Source organism: Lottia gigantea, assembly GCF_000327385.1.
Source record: "Lottia gigantea unplaced genomic scaffold LOTGIsca_47, whole genome shotgun sequence".
Taxonomy (NCBI): domain Eukaryota; kingdom Metazoa; phylum Mollusca; class Gastropoda; family Lottiidae; genus Lottia; species Lottia gigantea.
The window spans coordinates 1,104,788-1,126,396 of NW_008709640.1; the positions used below are offsets into that span (position 1 = coordinate 1,104,788).

At 33.1% G+C, this 21,609-nt stretch overlaps 1 protein-coding gene across 1 annotated transcript; it reads left to right on the forward strand.

Annotated features, from left to right (window-relative positions):
- The first annotated feature begins 1,711 nt into the window (after positions 1 to 1,711).
- On the forward strand, positions 1,712 to 19,755 carry LOTGIDRAFT_204304 (hypothetical protein). Its single transcript, XM_009061309.1, has 7 exons — positions 1,712 to 1,769; positions 6,519 to 6,581; positions 16,645 to 16,697; positions 17,216 to 17,326; positions 17,541 to 17,673; positions 18,340 to 18,437; positions 18,919 to 19,755. Exons 2-7 carry the CDS (start codon positions 6,521 to 6,523, stop codon positions 19,030 to 19,032), a joined length of 570 nt encoding a protein of 189 aa, XP_009059557.1. The 5' UTR covers positions 1,712 to 1,769; positions 6,519 to 6,520; the 3' UTR covers positions 19,033 to 19,755.
- The last annotated feature ends 1,854 nt before the right edge of the window (positions 19,756 to 21,609 follow it).

Here is a 21,609-nt window from a genome sequence, read left to right on the forward strand (position 1 = left end):
CAATTTTTAATGCTCATACATGCACAGTGTCGGCTGTTTTTTTTTAAAGGACAGGTTCGCTATCCGTTTGACCGATCGTGCTTTAGTCTCAGAAACGGGAATCTTTTTAGCTTAGCTAATCAGTAATGGTGTTAGCAGCTCACCCTCAACATTTGAGCCTTCAAATCCGTGTGTGGCCAGAATTATTCGCGTTAGAAAGTTAAAAAGACGACTCGTTTTTTGTTGAGATTCTGTCTTTTACAGAAGAGACATATATAGAAATAGAAGGAGAAGTTCTCGGTTTGTGGTATTTTTGAAGGAAGTGTGAGATTTTCGTACATTTCTAGTACTTCTGAAGACTAATTACATATATTCAACACCCAAATCAAACCATAGAAAATGGCGTATCTGTCCCTTTAATTATTACGTGTAATTTCCTAGAATTTGCTCCAAACCCTGTGTCAGAATGCACGAAATCAAGATTAATTTTTCTATTTTGTTTGAGCTTGAGAAAACCAGTCTTCATAGGATGTTCGCCCCCATTGCGATCCTGCATTGGAATCCCGACCCCGACAATAAAGTTGTATCCCATTAAGTTTAGTCTGCCCCTTATTTGAACCCCCTCATTAATTGGAGCAGGGACAGGGGGCAGGCGCCGCCACTGGCTATGCGTTTTGGGGTTTGAGATAAAGGTTGCAGGTAATTTACCCTGGATCTATTAAATTAAAGACGTTTTCTCCACTGAATCGTTGACAATAATTAAAATCGTCCTTCATTTAAAGGTCAAACAATAATAATTGTCGGGTGTGGCAAAAATCCATTCTTTTGAGATAGTTCATTTCGGTGAAGTCATTTGGTATAAAGAGAATAATAATCTATATTCTGCAGAAAATTTCAAAAAGCAATCATCACCAAAAGTAGGAGCACATCGTAAGCTACAGATATGCATACAAAGAGCTGACGACCGCTCCCTCCCGTCCAGTGCGTGACGTTACCGATTTTGCTCAAAATGTTGCACAACTTTAATGCGCCTACGTCAATTGAAAGGTGTGATTAATCGAGTTCAGACAATGTCAGAAAGAATAAATGATTAAATTTAACAAATCGTGTTTTTTACCTTCAACTCCTTTAGTTTAAAGGGACAGATTCGCCATCCGACGAGCAATCGTCGCTTAGTCTCAGAAACGGGCCTTTGTAACCAAACTAATTTGAGTCTTCAAATCTATGTGTGTCCAGAAATATCCGCGTGTGATAGTCATATTGACGACTTGTCTTTTCTTGAGATTTCATATTTTTGAAGGAATTATGCGATTTTTTAATATTTCTAGTAGACTATTTACATATATATATATATAGACCCAAATCAACCTCCAAAAATGGCGAATCTGTTCCTTTAAGTTGATTGCTAAAATATTAAGACGGTCAGGATACAGAATCACTTCCAACATGTTGCGTCACTTTGAGATTGATAGCATATCTGTAAGAATTAATTACTTTGGCAAACCTCTTGTACTTACATATTGACTTCATTATAATAACGAGTTATAGAGAGTGATAGAGACTAAATAACTATTAACTATATTAATAATAATCTATACTTATTACTTCTGCTGACAGACCACTCCTTCACGGTGCCAGCACTATATCACGTGATTGATATATCGTATCACGTGATCTATGTCAAATCAATATTATATCTTGGTAGATTGGCAAGACTGGAAACTGTCATTAACAGTTAGTTGGACGGATAGTACAGTTGTGTTGTCGCTGAGAACTAATTATTAACACAGGTATGGTACCTTTCTTTAACTTAGTATGAATTTATTAATTCATTAGCATTTACCAAAATTTCATTACAATCTATTTTCTTAAAAACTTTTGATGTAGGGTAATTTATCAATTTTTGTATCTTTTGAATATCAAAAACTATCATTTGGTGGAAATAATTTTGCGAATGTTGAAACAAATTACTTGGAACTTATCAAACAAAAGATGACTCTTCAGAAAGTCATCAAGGTTGTTTTAGAATAGTTTATTTGACTATTTTGTGCTGAAATTAATTACTTAACACTGGAAGATATTTACCCGAAGAAAGTTGCAAATTTTTCGAAATTCTTTAGTAAAATAGAAACGATTGTAAAAATACCAATTCGGACCCTGTATAATACTTCCGATCTTCAAAACATGATAGATCCGCCAATTCAGAAGAATAATTGGCTAGCGACTTTCTTCACAGTACACATCATAGAAGATCTGAAATTAACAAAAGCTTTTGGAATTTTGGTGTGTTATAAATATACAAATTAACAATTAGCTATATGGACTTTTTGTGGTGACTTTTCAGCCAAAACGGTTTCACATTGACTCGTTTATTACTTGTTCTGCCACCTCATTGTTCTAACATCTGTGCTGCTGAGTTCTTCCGATTGATCCATAACGACGATTTGATTTCATGTCTGGGTACCTTTAATAATATGATCACGGCACAACATAGAGACAATAGGCACATTCTAGATCTGAAGAATTTGTAATATTACTTTGATAATGACTGTATTTTTAAAGATGACTATCCCTTTCATTACGTCATAACCAATTCAGATGTAGTTCGAAGCGTCATATTTTATCTACAAACCATTTTCTTTCTCCATCCCATGCTACTTCTCGTCTTATGTAAAGATACAACCAAAAATTACCAACATCAAATCTTTCTTCGAGCTGCTGTATTCAGAACTAAACAAAGCAAAAACAAAGGAAAAATCTCAGCAGAACTCAACAGAGCAAAATGAGTCCTGAAGCTGTTTTGGACCACTAAGGATGGAAAGGCATGTCGAGTTTGAGGAGCACTTCTACTCACTGTACAGAACGAGAAAAGAATCCGAGATACCATCTCTGATTTCTGAACCATTACACCACAAGCACATTTTGCTATAGCGGATAAGCTTGAATGAATGGCAGTTTTCTCCGTCAGAATGTCAAAATTAATTGACCTTTTCATCAAAAAGATAAACTTTACAAATTAACAAATTCGATTTCTTACGAAACAATCACCGCTTCACGAAATGATGAAAAACAAGGGAGGTAATAAAATGAAAAAAATTGGTCCAGATTTAAGGGAGGAAACCATTTTGATAAAATCACAGAGGCTCTGCAATGCACAAATTTCAAGCTACATTCTTTCATTATTGTCACAAAAAACGTAGGCATTCCGGTTTATTTATGTGGAAAATTTATTCAATGACGTTGCGGGTCTCTTTAAATCAGTTTTATTAGTTTTTATTTTTAATATAGTCCCTTCAGTTAGGGTTTAAAGACTGGCCTTTTTAACATTTGTCACAATAACCTTTTGGTCTAATCTTATGGCATCTACTTTAACCAATCATTCCGGCACTCACTCACAAAATGCCAGGCCTGTTCGGGGCAGAAATTTTATTAGTTAAAGCAAGGTTAGATTTTGTTTAAAAGGCCAGTCTTAAGACCGTAATTGAATTGGCCAAAAAAAAAAATAAAAGCTGATAAAAAACGGAACGAAAGTTTGGTCTAATTTTAATTAGACTGGATAAAAGTGAGCAAAGACCGACTAGTAGTCTTGAGGTCACAATAAGAGACTCATTAGAAAGTAAACTTGGTATAAAAGAAGTTTGAGTTGATCTGAACGAACATAATGAATATATTAGCTGTCTTGTTTAATCTAATTTTCTACTAAAAATAATTTGTTAACACCAGTCAATTATTGAAAAAAAAACTTTTCTTAATTTAGAAATAAGACACAAGACAATAGATATAGTGGCTCGCGTCTAAACTATAGTCTGTATTGGCGTTAAAGGTATACCACCTCTTAGGATGATCAAACATTGAAATTTGCAAACTTGGCCAAAATGAGTCGTTGTTCATCAGTGGACTTCCCTAATGTCATAACTATACAACAAAATCCCTCTATAAGCTAAGTGATAATTGATTAAACACGTAATTTTGAAACATTCTTAGAAGCGTGATCCAATAATTATGTGGCTTAATAGTTATATCGTCTTAATAAAGAGATTCTATTATTTCGTCATCGCACCTGGAAAGTCTAAATGATGAATATAATACACTAATTGATCGAGTTCGAATTTTATATCCCTTCAAAGAGGCAGTATTCCTTTAAGCTATGACCAGTATGTCAAGGTTTAAAAATCTTTTTTTCCTCCTACAACATGAATATTTTTGAATAAAATTGGAAAGGAGAAGAGGAAATGCCTGTTTACCAAAAACTTCAGTAGATGTTAATGATATATTTACGGCGTGGTCGTGCAATTAGACTTACTGATGCGGTTAACATCTTGCAATGCACCATGAGCACGTTCAACTTATCATCAATGATTAGTAAGCTTTTCCCTTTTCGAAAATTTAAAATTGAAAATTATATGGGATCAAAAGGGCAATTAACACATAACTCTCTGTGTTTACTTCCCTCCATCACCGACAAATAAAATTTTTTTTCGACCCAAAGATGTCTTAACATGGCGAACTTTGTCTCCCTAGTCGCCATTCAATAACATGTGTTATATCATTCTGACCACAGAAAATTTCGTAGTATATAGTCCACAGGCTAGTTGGACCAATAGTTCGGTACGTTGTTCTGTTTCTATATTATGTTCCTATGGCAACGGCATACGTCGTTTATCACATCTAAACTTCGACGATTATCACACCTTATCACATTGTTGTGATAAACGTCGTACACCGATGCTATATGTGTTAAACATTGTACACCGTTGCTTAGGTAACATGACCGACAATTCTCAACGGAAAGCTCAACTTGTTTCAATAATTTTGGGGTGTGTTTCTTTATTTCCGGTATTTTTTTTACAATGATTAGTCGGTTGATAATTATACTGTTCTAGAATAGTTTTAGAGCCTTTTAGTACGGGATCATTCTGACACTTATGAATTTTATTCTAAATTGTAATATTCGTTCACCGATAATGCATTTTGAATCCATATCTTACTGCGCCATTTGTTTTATTGACTATATTTGCAAATACTTGAAGTCCCGAATAACCAGCCTCTGATGTTGAAACTGCCAAAATCATTTGACCAAGTGACAATCTGGGAATAGTAGGCCTATCGGTAAATAATGACTGCCATTAAATACCGTGATATGTTTCAGCGCACCAGTGAAAATTTAGTAGAAGTTTTTTCTGAAAATTAAGATTCAGAAATTAGTTACCAATAAACCCTTCCCTGGCCTTTCTATATTAGTGTCTTTCTGGCGATTTGAAACACCATGTGCACGATAGCCTAAAATTTTTCATTAATTAGTATATTGTAAAGGATGAAGTTTTAAGCAGATAAATGACATCATGCTATCAATATGGATAGATTATGTTCACTTGAGACTTATATAACCGATTAAATTTACCCTTTTGGTAACAAATCTTATTTTAGTCTTTAAAATCTGTCTTAATTCCGTATAATTCATGCTCAAGGATATTTTATATATTTTAAATCGACAAGTAAAATGATCAGAAATATTTAAACTTTCGTTGCAGACGTAAACATGTCGGATGTATAGTGTATTGAAGTGGGTAATTTGATGATATAGAATATCAAAATAACCTCTATAGATATCGTAACTCGATCATCAGACTAGAATAATATTTTTGATGCTTTATGATCTTGAGAGTGAAGTTTTGACAATCGTGTTTTTCTTATTAGCTTTTAATGAATTAAGGTACCCTCAAACCATAGTGATTGCGTATGGTTGCGAATAATGAAAGTGGTCGTGAGAACCGAACGCAACTCACAATTCAGTTGCACGGGAGATGCGTTCGAAATTTATGGCAGCTATGCAATGCAAAAGTCCAATATATATATAAATATCATGGCACCACGTGCAATGTCTATGTGGGTTAAATCTGAATTTACTGAAATATTTCCATTGTGAACTTTGTGCAATAATCAGCGAAAAAAATACTAATGCACTGGTCGAAGTGGTAACAGTCGCAAACATATCGTGTCATTGTTACAATAGCATCTAATACTATTAGAGGTGAAAGTATGCCAGTATACAATTTTAAACAGATATACTATTTTGATATGATTCTGTACATCATTTAGCTTTATATGACCTCTTTTGTTATGATACAAGATTTTCAGTTTACACTGTAGCGTAAACTAATTTAATCAAATTTTACTCTTTTAAAGTTCAAAGACCTGTATTTCGCAATCTCTTCGATGAAATTAGCGTATTATTTCAACTTGATGATTTGATCCAATTTATGTATTATTTTGTTCCATAAAAGTAAAACACTACAGGTCTCATGTTCCAAAAATATTCGCTAAAACCCAATTTTAGGTTCTTTAACATTCAAAATTGAAGCTCAACATAGTTACGCATTGCTTGGTTGTACCGGTGGGGCAATATGCTATGCTACGATCCAAAGTAGTCTAATGCATCGAAGTTTTATTCGTTCAAAAGTGTATGGCCTGAACCGTTGATCCCGATTCTTTTATTGTAAAATGCCTTTGTTAAAACAAGTTAAAATATGTTCTTTCAGATATGGGTTCCTTAACAGATTTCCAAAAGAGAAAGGTGATGGCCGTGTTTACCACGCTATATGGTAAGGAATATTATATATAACTTGCTGAGCAATGAAAGATTGTTTGAAGCTATTACTCGCTGGAAAACATTCCTAATTTTCGGTTAAAACCAAGCCCGTAGCCAGGCTTGATTGTTCAAGGGGCGGGAGGAAGGCAGGGGGGGGGGGGGGAGTAATATATCAGAAGGGCATTGGGGTTAGTTGATGTAGTGAAATTAATCGGTTATCAGACGTTTTCTAAGGGGGCAATCCATTTTTCCGCGGACGCCTGTAGCTACGGACCCGGATAAAACTTTTTACAGAGATATTTTCACAATCCTGAATTTCCCCGATGAAAGGCGTTAATACCGCGACTGAAATTATTATTTTGGCATCTACATTCAGTTGGTAATACTTCGTGCATAAATTGGACCTTGTGTCTGCAGCCATCGAGTTGATTGCAGTTGCTAATAGTCGCTCTATTTTTCTTTAGTAGCTCTTCGCTTACGTCGACAGAGACGGAACCGGCGAGATGCTTCTGAGTCAGCCTCAGCCCTCAGCCCACTTGAAGATTTTAATCAAGCAAACTGTGGGTGTAATTATGACAGACAATGGAGCTTTATGTCAAAAGGCCATTCACCTGGAATTGTGCAATGATAATTTTGAGTGCTTATTGTATATTACTATAGAAAAATGCAACATTTTACTTTAAAAAAACAATGCCTCCTCATAAATACTTCAATTAAATCCCCACTATTTGAGACAGTTTTAAGAATGAAAATGACAAGAGACCGCCTACGAATTGTGTCGCAATAATTCTATGTGACCTAATTGTTGTCACATGTCAGGCAAATGTAATAAAGTTTAAATAGCCTGGGGATGATATTTTCAATTTAAATCAATTTCCAGTCATCTGTTAAATACTCTATTGATATAATCCACGATGGTGTCATTTCTGTATTTTAAAGATGATTCCAACGGTATTTCTCAATTTCAATACAGATTGTCCTTTGCTTCTGTGTACTGAATTCGTGTCCTTTAAAATAGTAGAGTCCTTCTATAATCTTTGTTTTATTTCGTCATTGTCGTTATATTGGGTTTTGTGACGTCACGAAAAGCATATCAAAGAGATAAAATTGCATATCAAAAATACAAATACGAAAGTTATATTTAATGCTTCTTTCAAAAAAAAAATAATGATAAAAACAAATCGACCTATTTCGCAACTTTTGTACTTGCCAGGCACCTTCGCCAGCATTAACCTACTTTTAAAACCGCATCAAGCTATAAAAATCTAAATCCCAAAGCCGTGACTGTCCTATATAATAGAATGGTCTCATGGCACACATATACATGTATATCTAGATACTAATATATTATATATCTTCCACTGTGCTGATAATGGAATTATAGAGATAAACCGTCTTTAACCTAGACTTATATAATCATTATCAGTATTGATAAACCTTGGAGACCAATACTAGTTAAAGAGACATCATTTTTCATTATAGATTTGAAAGTTGTCATTACTGAGAGCCTTATCACTTATCAACAGTTGACTTTAGATCACAGTGACTTTATTTGGACAGGAAACCTATTTTCCAATTTCTGATTTGGCCGCTTTTAGTTAGAGCGTTTATCAACAGGGAATAGTTCTCACGTTTACCTTCTTATTAGGGGTAAAATTAGCACTTCTTTGTGTCACCGAATTTAATAATTTTCGTCCTTCGTCTATTTCGATGTGTTGTTCATCAGGCTTTTGGACCTCCGAAAACGACTATTGTTCCACACATGGAATATACATATATATATAGATAAGCATGATAAAAATATCCTCAATTCATAAACTGAACCAAAATCTTTAGAATGTCCAGCAGATCATGCCAATAAAACATGGGCTATCAAAGACATTTCTTTCTTTTCCAAAATTTCCCATAAATACAGCTTTCAGACAAAGCAACTCGCTAGAATGGAACTAGACATAATTAACGCCTCGATATAATGAAATATGATTTATGGAAAGTTTGACAATCTTCTATCATAGTTATATAAGCAATAGATTTCAAATCCGAATAGGTTCTGGCACAATAATCATCTATATTTTGATATTTTATGACTATAATGCTCACTCTGAAGTCCGCGTCATGGTCAAATGCTTTTATAGTTAATGTGAATGCGTCGTTTTTTAGATATGACTTGACAAATGACATATTTTATTTACTCGTTGTGGGGGGTGCATAGAAATGAATTGAAATTACCATCAAAAATATTATGACAGAACTAATTTGCAGAAGAGTTCATAGGTCACGAGCAAAAAGATAAGCTCTCTCGACGCACAACGCGTCGATAGTTGTCTGTAGTCAAAATGAGACACCGACTCAGTTCGAATTATTCTATAGAGCTTACAATTAGGTCCGCGCTTATAGCAGTGCAACATATTATTAAGTTAATTTGATTAAGGGTTACTGGAAATATTTTCTTGAACTTCTATAGGTTGATTTGAAAGACTTCCTTTGATTAGTAACCACTATTAATTCAATAAGTAACTGGACATAATGATACTTATACAGTGAACTGGTCAAGTTAATAAAGGTTGATTAGGTTAGGTTAACTCATGTTAATCATACTTCAATAGAAAGTAATATCATACAACTATATGTATCTCCTTATAGTAGATTCTCATGCAAATATTCCACAGAAATGATTACCACTTTGGTTACGTTTCAGGAAATCAAATTACGTCTGGAAATTTTGTCGGTGATTTAAGTGGAGCAAACGATGTTTAAATTCGTCCTTGAACTCAAGATTAAGAAATACAATGTATGATTGCTTCCAATGAAATATAACTGATGTTGCCATCTGTCCTGGGTTTGTCTCTGATATTAACCTCATGCTATGCAGAAAAAAGAAATACAACATGATCCCTATAGTACTACAGTCTATCTACAGTCGTCATGTAATTTGATATTTCGGTAATTACTTAATACTTGTAACAAAATACAAAATTACTCGCATGGATTCCTTTCATGTCAATAGGATATGTTTCATATCAAAGTGGCTTTTAAGATATTAAACTCTCAATCAATTACAGGATTGTCCCTCCGATATATGTGTCTTGTCATAGCAAGACAGTAGGCCTAATATATTGTTGGTTATATGACACATTTCAAGTTAAAATTATTTTTTGCATTGTGCATCTTTAGTCAAATGCAAGAAACACAAATATTTTTCATATGATTGATTCAGGCTGCACAAACAACTAATGAGTAAAATAAAAACGAACTACAAGATATTCGTGATGGGCTCCCTGAGGTCCGCGCTCACAATTAAATTATATTCACTCTTAACTTGCAATATTACAAGACTATGCTACGCAATATGTCATTTGACTTAATATACAAATAAATAGACTCAAATCGCATCGACGGATCAAATTAGGTTAAATTAGAGGCTTGATACTGAAAAAATCATTGTCTTGTCGTTTTATGATTTTTTTTATTGTTGTGAATAATAATTTTGATTTGATCAATAAAACACTGGTTTAAAATTTACAATGGCTCCACTCGAAACTCATTATTACCGGAATATATTGATTAAAATTACGCTTTTTTCCGAAAAGCAATGTAAGAAACAATTACAATATTGATTGGAGACTGGTGGAGACGTATTTCATGATTTTCAAAAATAGTTCATTGAGAAAATTTGCATAATTCGTATTCAGTTTAGATTTTGTTATTTTTTTTTGTTTTTTTTTTGAAAATGTAGATCTTTTATACCTTGTAGTTTTTTTTTCATTGAAAACTTTCTTGATCGCGTCAGCGGCTATACTAGATGAGTGGGGGGCTCGTGGACTTAAGCGGGTTGTGGTCCCTCAACAAGGAATATTATTTGCTCTTGCTTTTTTTTCTGGGGGTGGGGCACCCTTAAAGGGTAAGCATAGTCAATATCTCAAAATTATTATAGAATATCTCATAACATTAACTTTTGTAATGTTTTAAAATATGTTTGGCTGGATTCTTTAAGTTTAAACTTTCAGATACGTTCAAGGGCACATTTCTCTAGGTTTTGGTGTAAAGTTCTCACAAATTTGAACAAAATAAATTTGGAATGACCCTTTAAGGGTAGGGGGCCGTGGATTTCGTTCAATCAGTCCCTATTTCAAAAAAAAAAATGTGGTTTTTTTTTAAATTTATATTAGTGTTTTTTTTTAAAACTTTATATTAGAATCACATTTCATTGATTGACACCTCTAAATCTCATATAATCAAATATCTTTTCTTTTGTTCACTTTAATGTCGTTAGATTTCTTTCTGAGAAAATCTCAATTTTTCTGCCACATACTTCAGATGTAATTAGGCCTTTTCCCTATTTTATACTATTTTCTATGGAGTGCATTTCAAACGGAGAAAAATCTCGATTGTCAATTAATGAAGAATAAAAACCTTTTTACTTAAATTATGTGTAACTAAGACTATGGTTTCTATGGCAACATGAGTGTTAAAGATTTTTTCAACATATTTTGTTCTTACGATATTAATATTCCCGGTAATATTTCATTTAGTTCCTTTAAATTTCTTCAAATATTCCAGCATATCCGATTAAACATCAAATAAAACGTACCCTAATGATAATAATGAATTCTTGATACTGAAACAGTCAGTATATCATTGTTGCTACTAAATAGCTAATATTTCACCTTTAATATGAACAGTCAGTATATCATTGTTAATACTGAACAGTCAGTATATCATTGTTAATACTGAACAGTCAGTATATCATTGTTGATACTGTACATGTAGTACATCATTGATATCATTGTTAATACTGAACAGTCAGTATATCATTGTTAATACTGAACAGTCAGTATATCATTGTTAATACTGAACAGTCAGTATATCATTGTTGATACTGTACATGTAGTACATCATTGATATCATTGTTAATACTGAACAGTCAGTATATCATTGTTGCTACTAAATAGCTAATATTTCACCTTTAATATGAACAGTCAATATATCATTGTTAATACTGAACGGTCAGTATATCAATGATATCATTGTAAAACTGAACAGTCATTATATCATTGCTAATACTAGTACATAGTATATCATTGTTGATACTGTACAGTCAGTATATCATTGATATCATTGTTGATACTGTACCGTCAGTATATTATTGTTGATACTGTACAGTCAGTATATTATTGTTGATACTGTACAGTCAGTATATCATTGATATCATTGTTGATACTGAATAGTCAGTATATTATTGTTGATACTGTACAGACAGTAAATTTTTGATATTATTGTTGATATTGAACAGTCAGTACATTATTGTTGATACTGAACAGTCAGTATATCATTGATATCATTGTTGATATTGAACAGTCAGTATATTATTGTTGATACTGTACAGTCAGTATATTATTGTTGATACTGTACATTCAGTATATCATTGATATCATTGTTGATGCTGAACAGTCAATATATTACTGTTGATACTGTACAGTCAGTATATCACTGATTTCATTGTTGATACTGTACAGTCAGTATATCATTGTTGATACTGTACAGTCAGTATATCACCAATTTCATTGTTGATACTGTACCGTCAGTATATTATTGTTGATACTGTACAGTCAGTATATCATTGATATCATTGTTGATACTGTACAGTCAGTATATTAGTGTTGATACTGTACAGCCAGTATATCATTGATATCATTGTTGATACTGTACAGTCAGTATATCATTGTTGATACTGTACATGTAGTACATCATTGATATCATTGTAAATACTGTACAGTCAGTATATCACTGTACTGTATATCATAATCAAAGAATTAATCATACTCCTTTCTATTTAAAAAAAAAAGAAAAACTTTACAAAAACATCAGTGTTGATAAACATCTTCGATAAAAAAATGTTTTGAAAGCAGCTTTATTGATAGGATATTTTCTATCAATTAAATCTTTCTGGCGTTGACATATCTTTTCAGAATTTATCCCATTTAGATTTCTGTATGTGATATTTACTGTGACTGTCCTTCTTCTGTACGAAAATTCAGTTACTGAAATCTGATAAGCATTGCAATACTGAATGATCAGATTATTTATCTAAAGCAAGCGCACATTTTCACGAAACTGTTGAAATTTACAATGAAAGACAAACGACTATCTTTAACAAAATTGTCAGTTACCGTTTGTTGTTAATTCCTGTTGCATTGTTTAAACGGTTTGATAGGCATAATGTACTTTTAAATGAAAGTTTCAAAGGTCACATATTTATCAAGTTATCGCGCCAAACCACGAGAGCACAAATCTATAAAGTGCATCACGCAAAAAACCGAAACTGCAAATGTAATTGCAGGCAAACTGGAAAAAGATTTTTTTTTAATTCAATTTAAATAACATCTCTAGAAATTGAGTTGAATATAGGTCCAAGGCACAGTGTGTTATTTTGGTGGTAAATTTTTGGGCTATGTCAATTTTCAAAGACGAGACTCCACCGTAACTTGACCCCTTTAAAATCCACAAAGGGACGTTGGGGCACTCAGGTTGGCCCACGTGGATGAAATCCTCGCTACGCCACTGGTTCAAGTTATTATTTCTTTAGTCATTTCGGCTTGTCCATTTGATTATTACTCTTTGGAAGTCAAATTGAATTGCGATATTTAGCCAAGAAATATTAATATTGAGTTGGGAGTTTAGATAGAGATTTAACAAGTGACTGTAGACTTATCGGAAATGAAGGACGTGGTAAGACAAATCCTAAAAATGTCCTAATTCGATTTTCCAGACTGTTCTGGCACCGAGTGGTTAAAATACATCATATCATAATATTGTACATCTTTACAATATCAAGCTATTACGCACTGCTTCTAAAATCTTGACTGCAATAGCCACCTGTTTTTTTTTATTACGGAAGTTTGTAAATGCAGCGATTTGATCGGATTGTACGCTGCCAAATACAGCCAATCAAAGCCTTCGTTACCCGTGCAACTAAATTGTTTACAATATCTTTCATTCTAGGGCACTGGTTGGTTGTTTTTCTCAAGAGTACAATCCGGTCAAATTTACATTTACTTTTACAAACCTCTGCGATATAAGAAAGGTTGCTATTGCAGTCAAGGTTATAAACGTAGTTCGTAATAGAAGATAAGAAGTAATGATAAATAGTATATCCTATCTATACCACCTTGCTACTCCTTACAGTAACATCAAGATCTGACATCCGGTAGTCCAATAAGATTTAAGACGGATGGACGTAAAGAACTCTATTCCAGTTCTTTGTACTAGACGTCCGTATTATTGAGCCATGAAATTAAGTTAAGTGAGTATTTTGTTACATGTTACTAAAGGAAATGTGTGGTTGATAATGTGTATTGTAGTATAGTAATACGTAAAGCATCTGTCTGAGAGCTTAAGGTCAAACTTTCTTTCTGTTCCTCCTACACTGCTGTCACTACGGATATTATAATAAGGATGATCCAGTCCAATTATATTACAAATGTTGCAATACTTGAAAACTGTCGTTACTGAGAAGCAAGAAAGTAGGTAAATGTTACGAGCACTATATATTGATATAAGAGTGTCTTTCATTGGAAATTTCTATTTGAACCCTACATTAATGAAGAATAACACTTGATATTTCTACTTTGAGGTGAACGAACTAGTAACGAGTTTTGTTAAGGGCAATCAGTTTTCTTAAAGTACAATATTTCTATATTTTCCTTCAGTTTTTTATTCTGTCTTGCATTTATGTATCTGTTACAGCATAGTGCCGTATTCAGCTTTAATAATAAATTCCTCAAGACAATTATATATCAATCCGAATCGATTTGTACTATCAATCGCGTAAAGCCGTGGGGTGTAGGATATTGTTGGCACAATATATCGGTAAATCGATGTATCACGATACGACATGCTACGATACGCGTATCGTATCGCAACGTCGTGTATCGATACTTGACAATACCTTTCATTCCATAAAAAGTTTTTGTAAGTTGATTTATGATTTTTTTTTCACTGAAATTGTTAGAAACTTTGGAAACAGTGGACGCTAACCACTTCTATCTACTATATAACCGAATATCACAGTTATAAAGTTATGAATTACTATATAGAATAATATAATAGAAACTTTGAACTTAAAATTTTGATTTTTATCCCATAAACCCATATATCGCGATATCTATCGTATCGTGACCCTTGTATCGCGATACGTATCGTATCGTGGCATGATTGACGATACCCAGCACTAGTGTAGGGGCTATTGTGTCCATCTAGCTTAAAACTTTCCACATGAAGATGAGACCCACTTGTGTTCGGCTTGATCGCTCGGTAGATGAAGAGTTCGAATCACTTTACGGTCTTGCGTCTACTACATATACCATAAAACTTTAAACATGTACTAGTAACATGGTTACCGTGAGGAACAGAAGAATTTTTTTTAAAAGATTAGTTGGGACCCAAATTAAGAAAATGAGCACTGAATTTATACAAGAATTCGTCAAAAAGTTCTTCTTTTTACAAAACGTAAAAAAATTATAGTAAATCCATAGAAATGGTAATCTGATACGGAAAAACTCTAGCTGACATTACGCAATAATTCTGCCTTCCATCATTCTATTTTTTTTTCTGTCGGTTTTTATGGTGAAAATTCTTCCATAAATCATTTGATTCATAACTTGGAGATTATAGTGTAGGCTTTGGCCAGAGGCTGTAGTAAGGTTTTTACAAGTGTATTGTTCACAAATCCACAAGTTTGTAGTAGCTGTCATTCGTTTTTACGTTGAACGAGCAAAAACAGTTCTTCTTATTTACCACACGATGTTTCCGTTGATGAACAGTTTAAAATTGTCCCTATTGGCAATATCATTTTTAAATTGATAATTGAGAACTAAGACTATAATCAAGTGAAAAATATAGCAATCGAGAGTAAACAAGATCAATTATCTTGCAGGTTTTAACAATTAACACAAGTTACGATAAATTCTTAAAACTGACAATGAAATATAGCACATCAATGGATCCAAAATATAGCGGCGTCCCAATCGCCATTTTGAGCTTTCCGAGCTTTCAATTTTTCCTATATCTTTTTGATGTTTGGGCTTCACTGTTTCAACAACTTTACCATGTTATGGTTTAGCAGCAAAATTTTGTATTGAGCAATTAGATTTGGGAACTTTTGGAGAAACTTATGGTGTGTGGTATATTTATTGCACTGTTTGAAAATTTCAAACTGCATGAAAGATGTTTAATGCAGTATAACATAACAATCTTCTGCGAAGCAAATATGTTATGTTTGCTTAAGCCGAGGAAACAAACCTTCACAGCTACAGAACAATCTAGTCTTTTGTTTTTTATCGATTAACAATGAGACGGTACATTAGAGATTTCATTAAATCACTTTTTAAACAAGAACATCTTCTAATTAGATGTAACTGTTATTTTTAAACTCTTAGTTTTTTTTAATTGTCCCGCAATCAACAAGGAGAAATGTTATTCTTTGGATTAGTTTTAGTGGATTAGTCATAATGATACCTTTGTCTAGCCAAAGTGATACATTGGTCTAGTCATGGTGATACATTAGTGTAGTCATTGTGATCCACTGGACCAGTATAGCTATAGTGATACACTGGTCTAGTTATAGTGATGCACAGGTTGGTCTACACATAGTGATGCACTTGGTGTAGTCCTGGTGATACACTAGCCTAGTCATAGTGGAGCATTGCATGGTCTATAGTTATAGTGATTTACTGGTTATGATGATTGTGATACACTGATCTTGTCATAGTAATACACTGATCTAGTCATAGTGATGCATTGGTCTAGACAAAGTGATACACTTGTCTAGTCATAGTGATTCACTGGTTTATTCATAGTAATACACTGGTCTAGTCATAGTGATACACCGAGCTATTCATAGTGATACACAGAACTATTCATAGTGATGCATTAGTCTTCTAGTGACTGATCTTATCATAGTGACATAGTTCTCTGTTAAACTGCCGTGTTAATAATAACATTTATTCATCAAATGTCTACATCAACAGTCTAAGAATATACTATTTAATAAATGATGATTCCTTATAATGTTTCAGACACAAATAAAGATGGTGTTATAGAAAAGTGTGACTTTGAAGAAGCTGCACAGGTAAAATATTACGTCTCAGTTTATATTTAAAAGCAACAATCTATAAATAAATGTTATTCTTATCATTTATGTTAGACTAGCGTGGAACAGGGTTCAATTTGGTATCGAATCGTATTTGCAATCCACTATTCCCTATGATTAGCCGAAATAGAAATCTAGACGTCCGACGATCTGCAAATCAAATCAAATTGTATTTTCTTCGTGAGAATTTTATGCGAAATATATAAATACACTCTCAACAATTTCATAATCTAAAGGAGCTAACGGCTTGGTAAGATCAAGATCAGTCTGCAACTGGAACATTTTGAATTGCTGAATTTTTAGGAATTCCAAATCAAAATTTAACTTAAGTAGGCAAAACTCACTTTTTGCTATTCAGGGTTTTCATGTTTTTAAATGTAATTCATTACTTGAAATCGAGATTAAGCATGAAATGAATTAATTTTTATCTGAAAATAAATATTTTTTGCCAAAGTAATAGACGACATTGTATCATACCTAATTATCTTATCTTTCAGAAAATATGTAGTTTACATCATTGGAAACAAGGAGGTGATCGTTATAAATCAGCCGAAAAAACTCTTGCCTCAATTTGGGATGGACTCCGAAAATTCGCCGATAAAGATCAGGTATTGATTATGAATGAGCATTATCACACATTGTATTAATTGACAGTTTCGAAATGAGGACTTGGAATCTCAGATAATAGGGTTTGTGACGTCATAAAATATGCACCTAAGTGTATTGATGTTCAAAAATCAAAATAAATTTAATTTGGCCAATTCCACATGATGTACATGTTAAGTTGTTTTAAATAATACAACTTGTAAATCTGTATTAAAGGACCAAAAAATTACCAAAGAAGAATGGTTAGTTATGTGGGAAGATTGTTTAAAGAATATATCATCAGGAAAAGGATTTCCAGACTGGCAGAAACATTACATGGAATTTATGTTCTTAGCTAATGATACATCAGGTATGTGTTTGTCTTTGAGTGCTGAAATCTGGTGTTGATAAAACTAATGTTGTAAAACTATGACAGTTATTCCAGAAAGAACGGCAATGAGCAAGATTCCCGCCATGAAAATGGCCGCCGCCTAAAGTTGTTTATTATCATGAGTATATCTAATAAGCATAAAAGCTGAAGAGACTTTGATATTTTTATCAAAGTGTGTTGTCTGAAATTATCTGACATCAAAAAGTATATACAAGGTAATTTCTTGTGCTGAAAAATAGCCTCCGACACCCAGATTTCTCCTATCTTCGACGAGCAGTGCGTAGGTGAAGTGGGACTGGGTGATAGAGGCTACCAGAAATATGAAAAATCACCGCTAATTGTAACGTCGGCATCTTAATATAATGGTGTGGTAAAAAAAAATGCATTTGAGCATACTTAATTTACATTTGTGTGAATTACAAAGGCAATTATCTACTTTGTAATAGAGTAATTAACTACACTATAGTTTTTGCACCACAGATTTACTTTGCTACTCTTCGTTATACACCATTTCTAAAAGCCTGAAAGATCATCCCATTCGGCCAAACCTTCGGCAATGTTCGTAAGTTTCCATGAGTTGGTAACAAGCAGTTAACGAACCGAATTATTACGAGTGATGTCATCTCAGAATTACTTTACTTACAGGAGATGGATTTATTGATAAAGAAGAATATGTAACAATTTATAAGGTATTTGGTATGCCAGAGGAAAATTCATCTGCAGCTTTTGATCAACTCGCTAAGGTAATCACTTTAAATCGGTTATTTTGTTAATCTGTTTTGATACAAGGGTTAGGTTGATCGTATGATATCTGCATATATCGTTTATCTGTAATACCATCAGGATCAGGTTGTTTATCTGTAATACCATCAGGATCAGGTTGTTAATCTGTAATAATACCAGGGTCAGGATGGTTATCTGTAATGATGTCGGGGTCAGGTTGTTTATCTGAAATAATAACAGGACCAGGTTTATCTGCAATAAAACCTCGGTCAGGTTGTTTATCTGTAATAATACCAGGGTCAGGTTGTTTATCTGCAATAAAACCTCGGTCAGGTTGTATATCTGTAATAATACCAGTATCAAGTTATGATAATGATGATACTAGAATGGAAACGTATATTTAATGATCATAAAGTTTGGAAGTATTCCAGAGGATCCTATGGTTAATATGGTGGGAAGTGTCTTACACAATATCTTTTTAACTTTTTCTTTCTTTTGCAGGGCACAGAAGGCAAGATTTCATGGGAAGAATTTGAATCATTGTGGACAGAATATTTCACATCAGACAACCCATCTGCTAGAGGAAACTTTTTGTTCGGTCAGATTCCAGTTTGAATTATTGGGGTTAAAAACAATATAGTTTTAGATAAGCCATACGCCTCAGATCCTAGGACGGGTTTTTGAAGAATGATTTACGTGTGATTCCGTCTGGTGACTCCATCTATTGCTGCCCGATATGACCACAATGTCACGAGATGTATACAATGTTATCGTTGGTGCCCATTGGGGGTTATGTTTTGTTATATTTTATATTAATTTCTTGGTTTTTACATATGTCTTTAAAAAAAAACTATGTAATTGGTGTTTTGGAGTTGTAATTTGTGTATCTTTCGAGATGTTATTGTAATTTTTGGTGGGATATAAATATGAAAATATAAAGTTAGGTATGCCCAGATTAGTATCACAAAACACATAAAATACGTATAGTTATCTTAAATATGCATTGGTATGCAAAACAATTTTAATGCAATTAATGATTTCTGGTTTTATCTTGTTAATTAATAAGCAGAATTGAATCTTTAATGAGACGTTTTATCATTTAAAATATCCTGATATTGACACATTTTTTCTTTAAAAGACAGCTTAAAGTATAATTTTTGAAATTTCAACATCGTCTCAAAAGGTAGTTTGGAGAGCCCCCTCTGTCTTAAAAAATGTCATATGTAACTTGATATGGGTATTGATATTTTTAGGTTTTTCATTTTTACTTTAATAATATAGAATGTGTATGTTTATTGGTCATTGTAATTTTTCAATAAAACCCATTCCAAATTCCAATATTGTTTATTCTTCTTGCAGGTTTGTTTGCCATATTACACGTATTTAGACGTCAAAAGTATTAGTTTTAGGCCCGCAGCAAGACTTGATTTGGGGTGAGTAATATATCCGGAGGGGCATTGGTCTTTAGTGGAAGAATGGAATTAGGCGGTTGTCAGAGCAATTGCGGGGTTGATATTTCAAATGCGGAAGCGCTGTGGGAGAGCCATATTATTGAACCTTTTTTATTTGAAAAATAGAATTTCTTGTTCACCCTCTCGGTCACCACACCAGTGCAATGATTAAATGGGTCATATATCTCTGTCAAGTCAGACATTTACAATCGGCTTCTAACAATTATAAAAGATAACCATAATAAAATCTAAATTTATTTCACAAAAAAGAAACTAAAACATACTAACTTGGATGTTTCAAGTTTAGCTTAAGCAGATCGCAATGTTTACAAGACTTATGTAAACAAACAGAAAACAAAGATGTGTATCTTTTGAACAACCTTGAAATAAAAAGGAAAATCTATGTTTTAAGAAAATCTTTTACATCATATTTATTGTATTATATATAAATATTTCATCATTGAAGAGAAACATAATGCCCCATTCACATACACAACCACTAATATAAAAAAGAAACTTAATAAAAAAAACAATTAAATTGTATTACAATTTCATTTATTGTTCCTGAATGTTCTCGTCTAAATTGTGATCTAACAAGTTTTCTACCACAGTCCGGTCTAATAACGGTAGTTACAGCAAATCAAAGCACGTTATGTGCAACCCGTTTATTCATAGCAATGATGAATTGCGGGGTAGCGAAACCACATTAAAACAATATGACAACCTCTATGGGTTTCACTATGGCTGGTGGTCCTGCATCCTATCCAGTGCCCCTCATGAGATTTTGAGCAAGGAAACACATATTGTGTAGAATGTGTTACTCCTTTAGTTTGATATGTATATTCATTTAAAAAATATATAATATAGATTTTGTGCATGTGTATTTCCGAAATACATTTTTATATTGTGATGGACATTGACATCTTCACTGTTGTCCTAAATGAACTGTTTGTTTTATCTGAACTCAAATAATAATATGGTAGGGTAACAAAGGGGAAAGCTTCTAATATTGTACTACACATAAACATTGTTAAAATAAATGCCAATCCACTTAAAATTTAAATGTAAAAACTTATCGTTCATCACCAACATCAACTCAAAATATACAAATAATTATATACACATACCTACTAATATACAAATAAACATAGGTGATAAGTGATACTGGAATGATATATACAACATAATTAGACTATATTATATGGACTCAGACCACTAACACATTTTACTTGCATACGAATTTAGTCTGTGGTATTTTTTGAAATCCTCTTTCTCCCTTGCTTTGGGGGTTTTTGGCAAGCTTTTTATTGGCTTATTTTGGGAATTTGGTTTCTATAAGTCATGATGGATGGATATTTCTAAAAATAGTCCTTTTGTGAGCAGTTTCAATTTGACCCGCTCAAGATTTTTATGGCCATGATATATTTCCAGAAATTAAGTAATGGCCAAGCTTTCATGTGACACATTGGAAAAATGTCAACGATATTTCTGGAAAAAGTAAAAGGTTGAATTTCTTGATTTAACATGAAAAGAGGTGACAAATAAATTAGTGGTTTGGGTCCACAGTGCTTACAAATACTAGAGGTCTCATGTTGGGATATCAGATATCAGAAGTAAATTAATTAATACAAATCATGTAGATCAGATCTCAAAATTAACACCAAGAAAATCAAAGACTGTACATATTGAAATTTCATCAGCAACTTAAATAGAAATAATATGCTAAGACTACTGCCAAAGT

Excerpts from the sequence above, each read along its gene's own strand:
- LOTGIDRAFT_204304 (XM_009061309.1), top strand. The coding sequence starts at position 6,521 with ATGGGTTCCTTAACAGATTTCCAAAAGAGAAAGGTGATGGCCGTGTTT. Across the intron at positions 6,582-16,644 it reads CGTGTTTACCACGCTATATG|ACACAAATAAAGATGGTGTT; the intron begins GTAAGGAATATT and ends ATAATGTTTCAG. Across the intron at positions 17,327-17,540 it reads AATTCGCCGATAAAGATCAG|GACCAAAAAATTACCAAAGA; the intron begins GTATTGATTATG and ends TCTGTATTAAAG.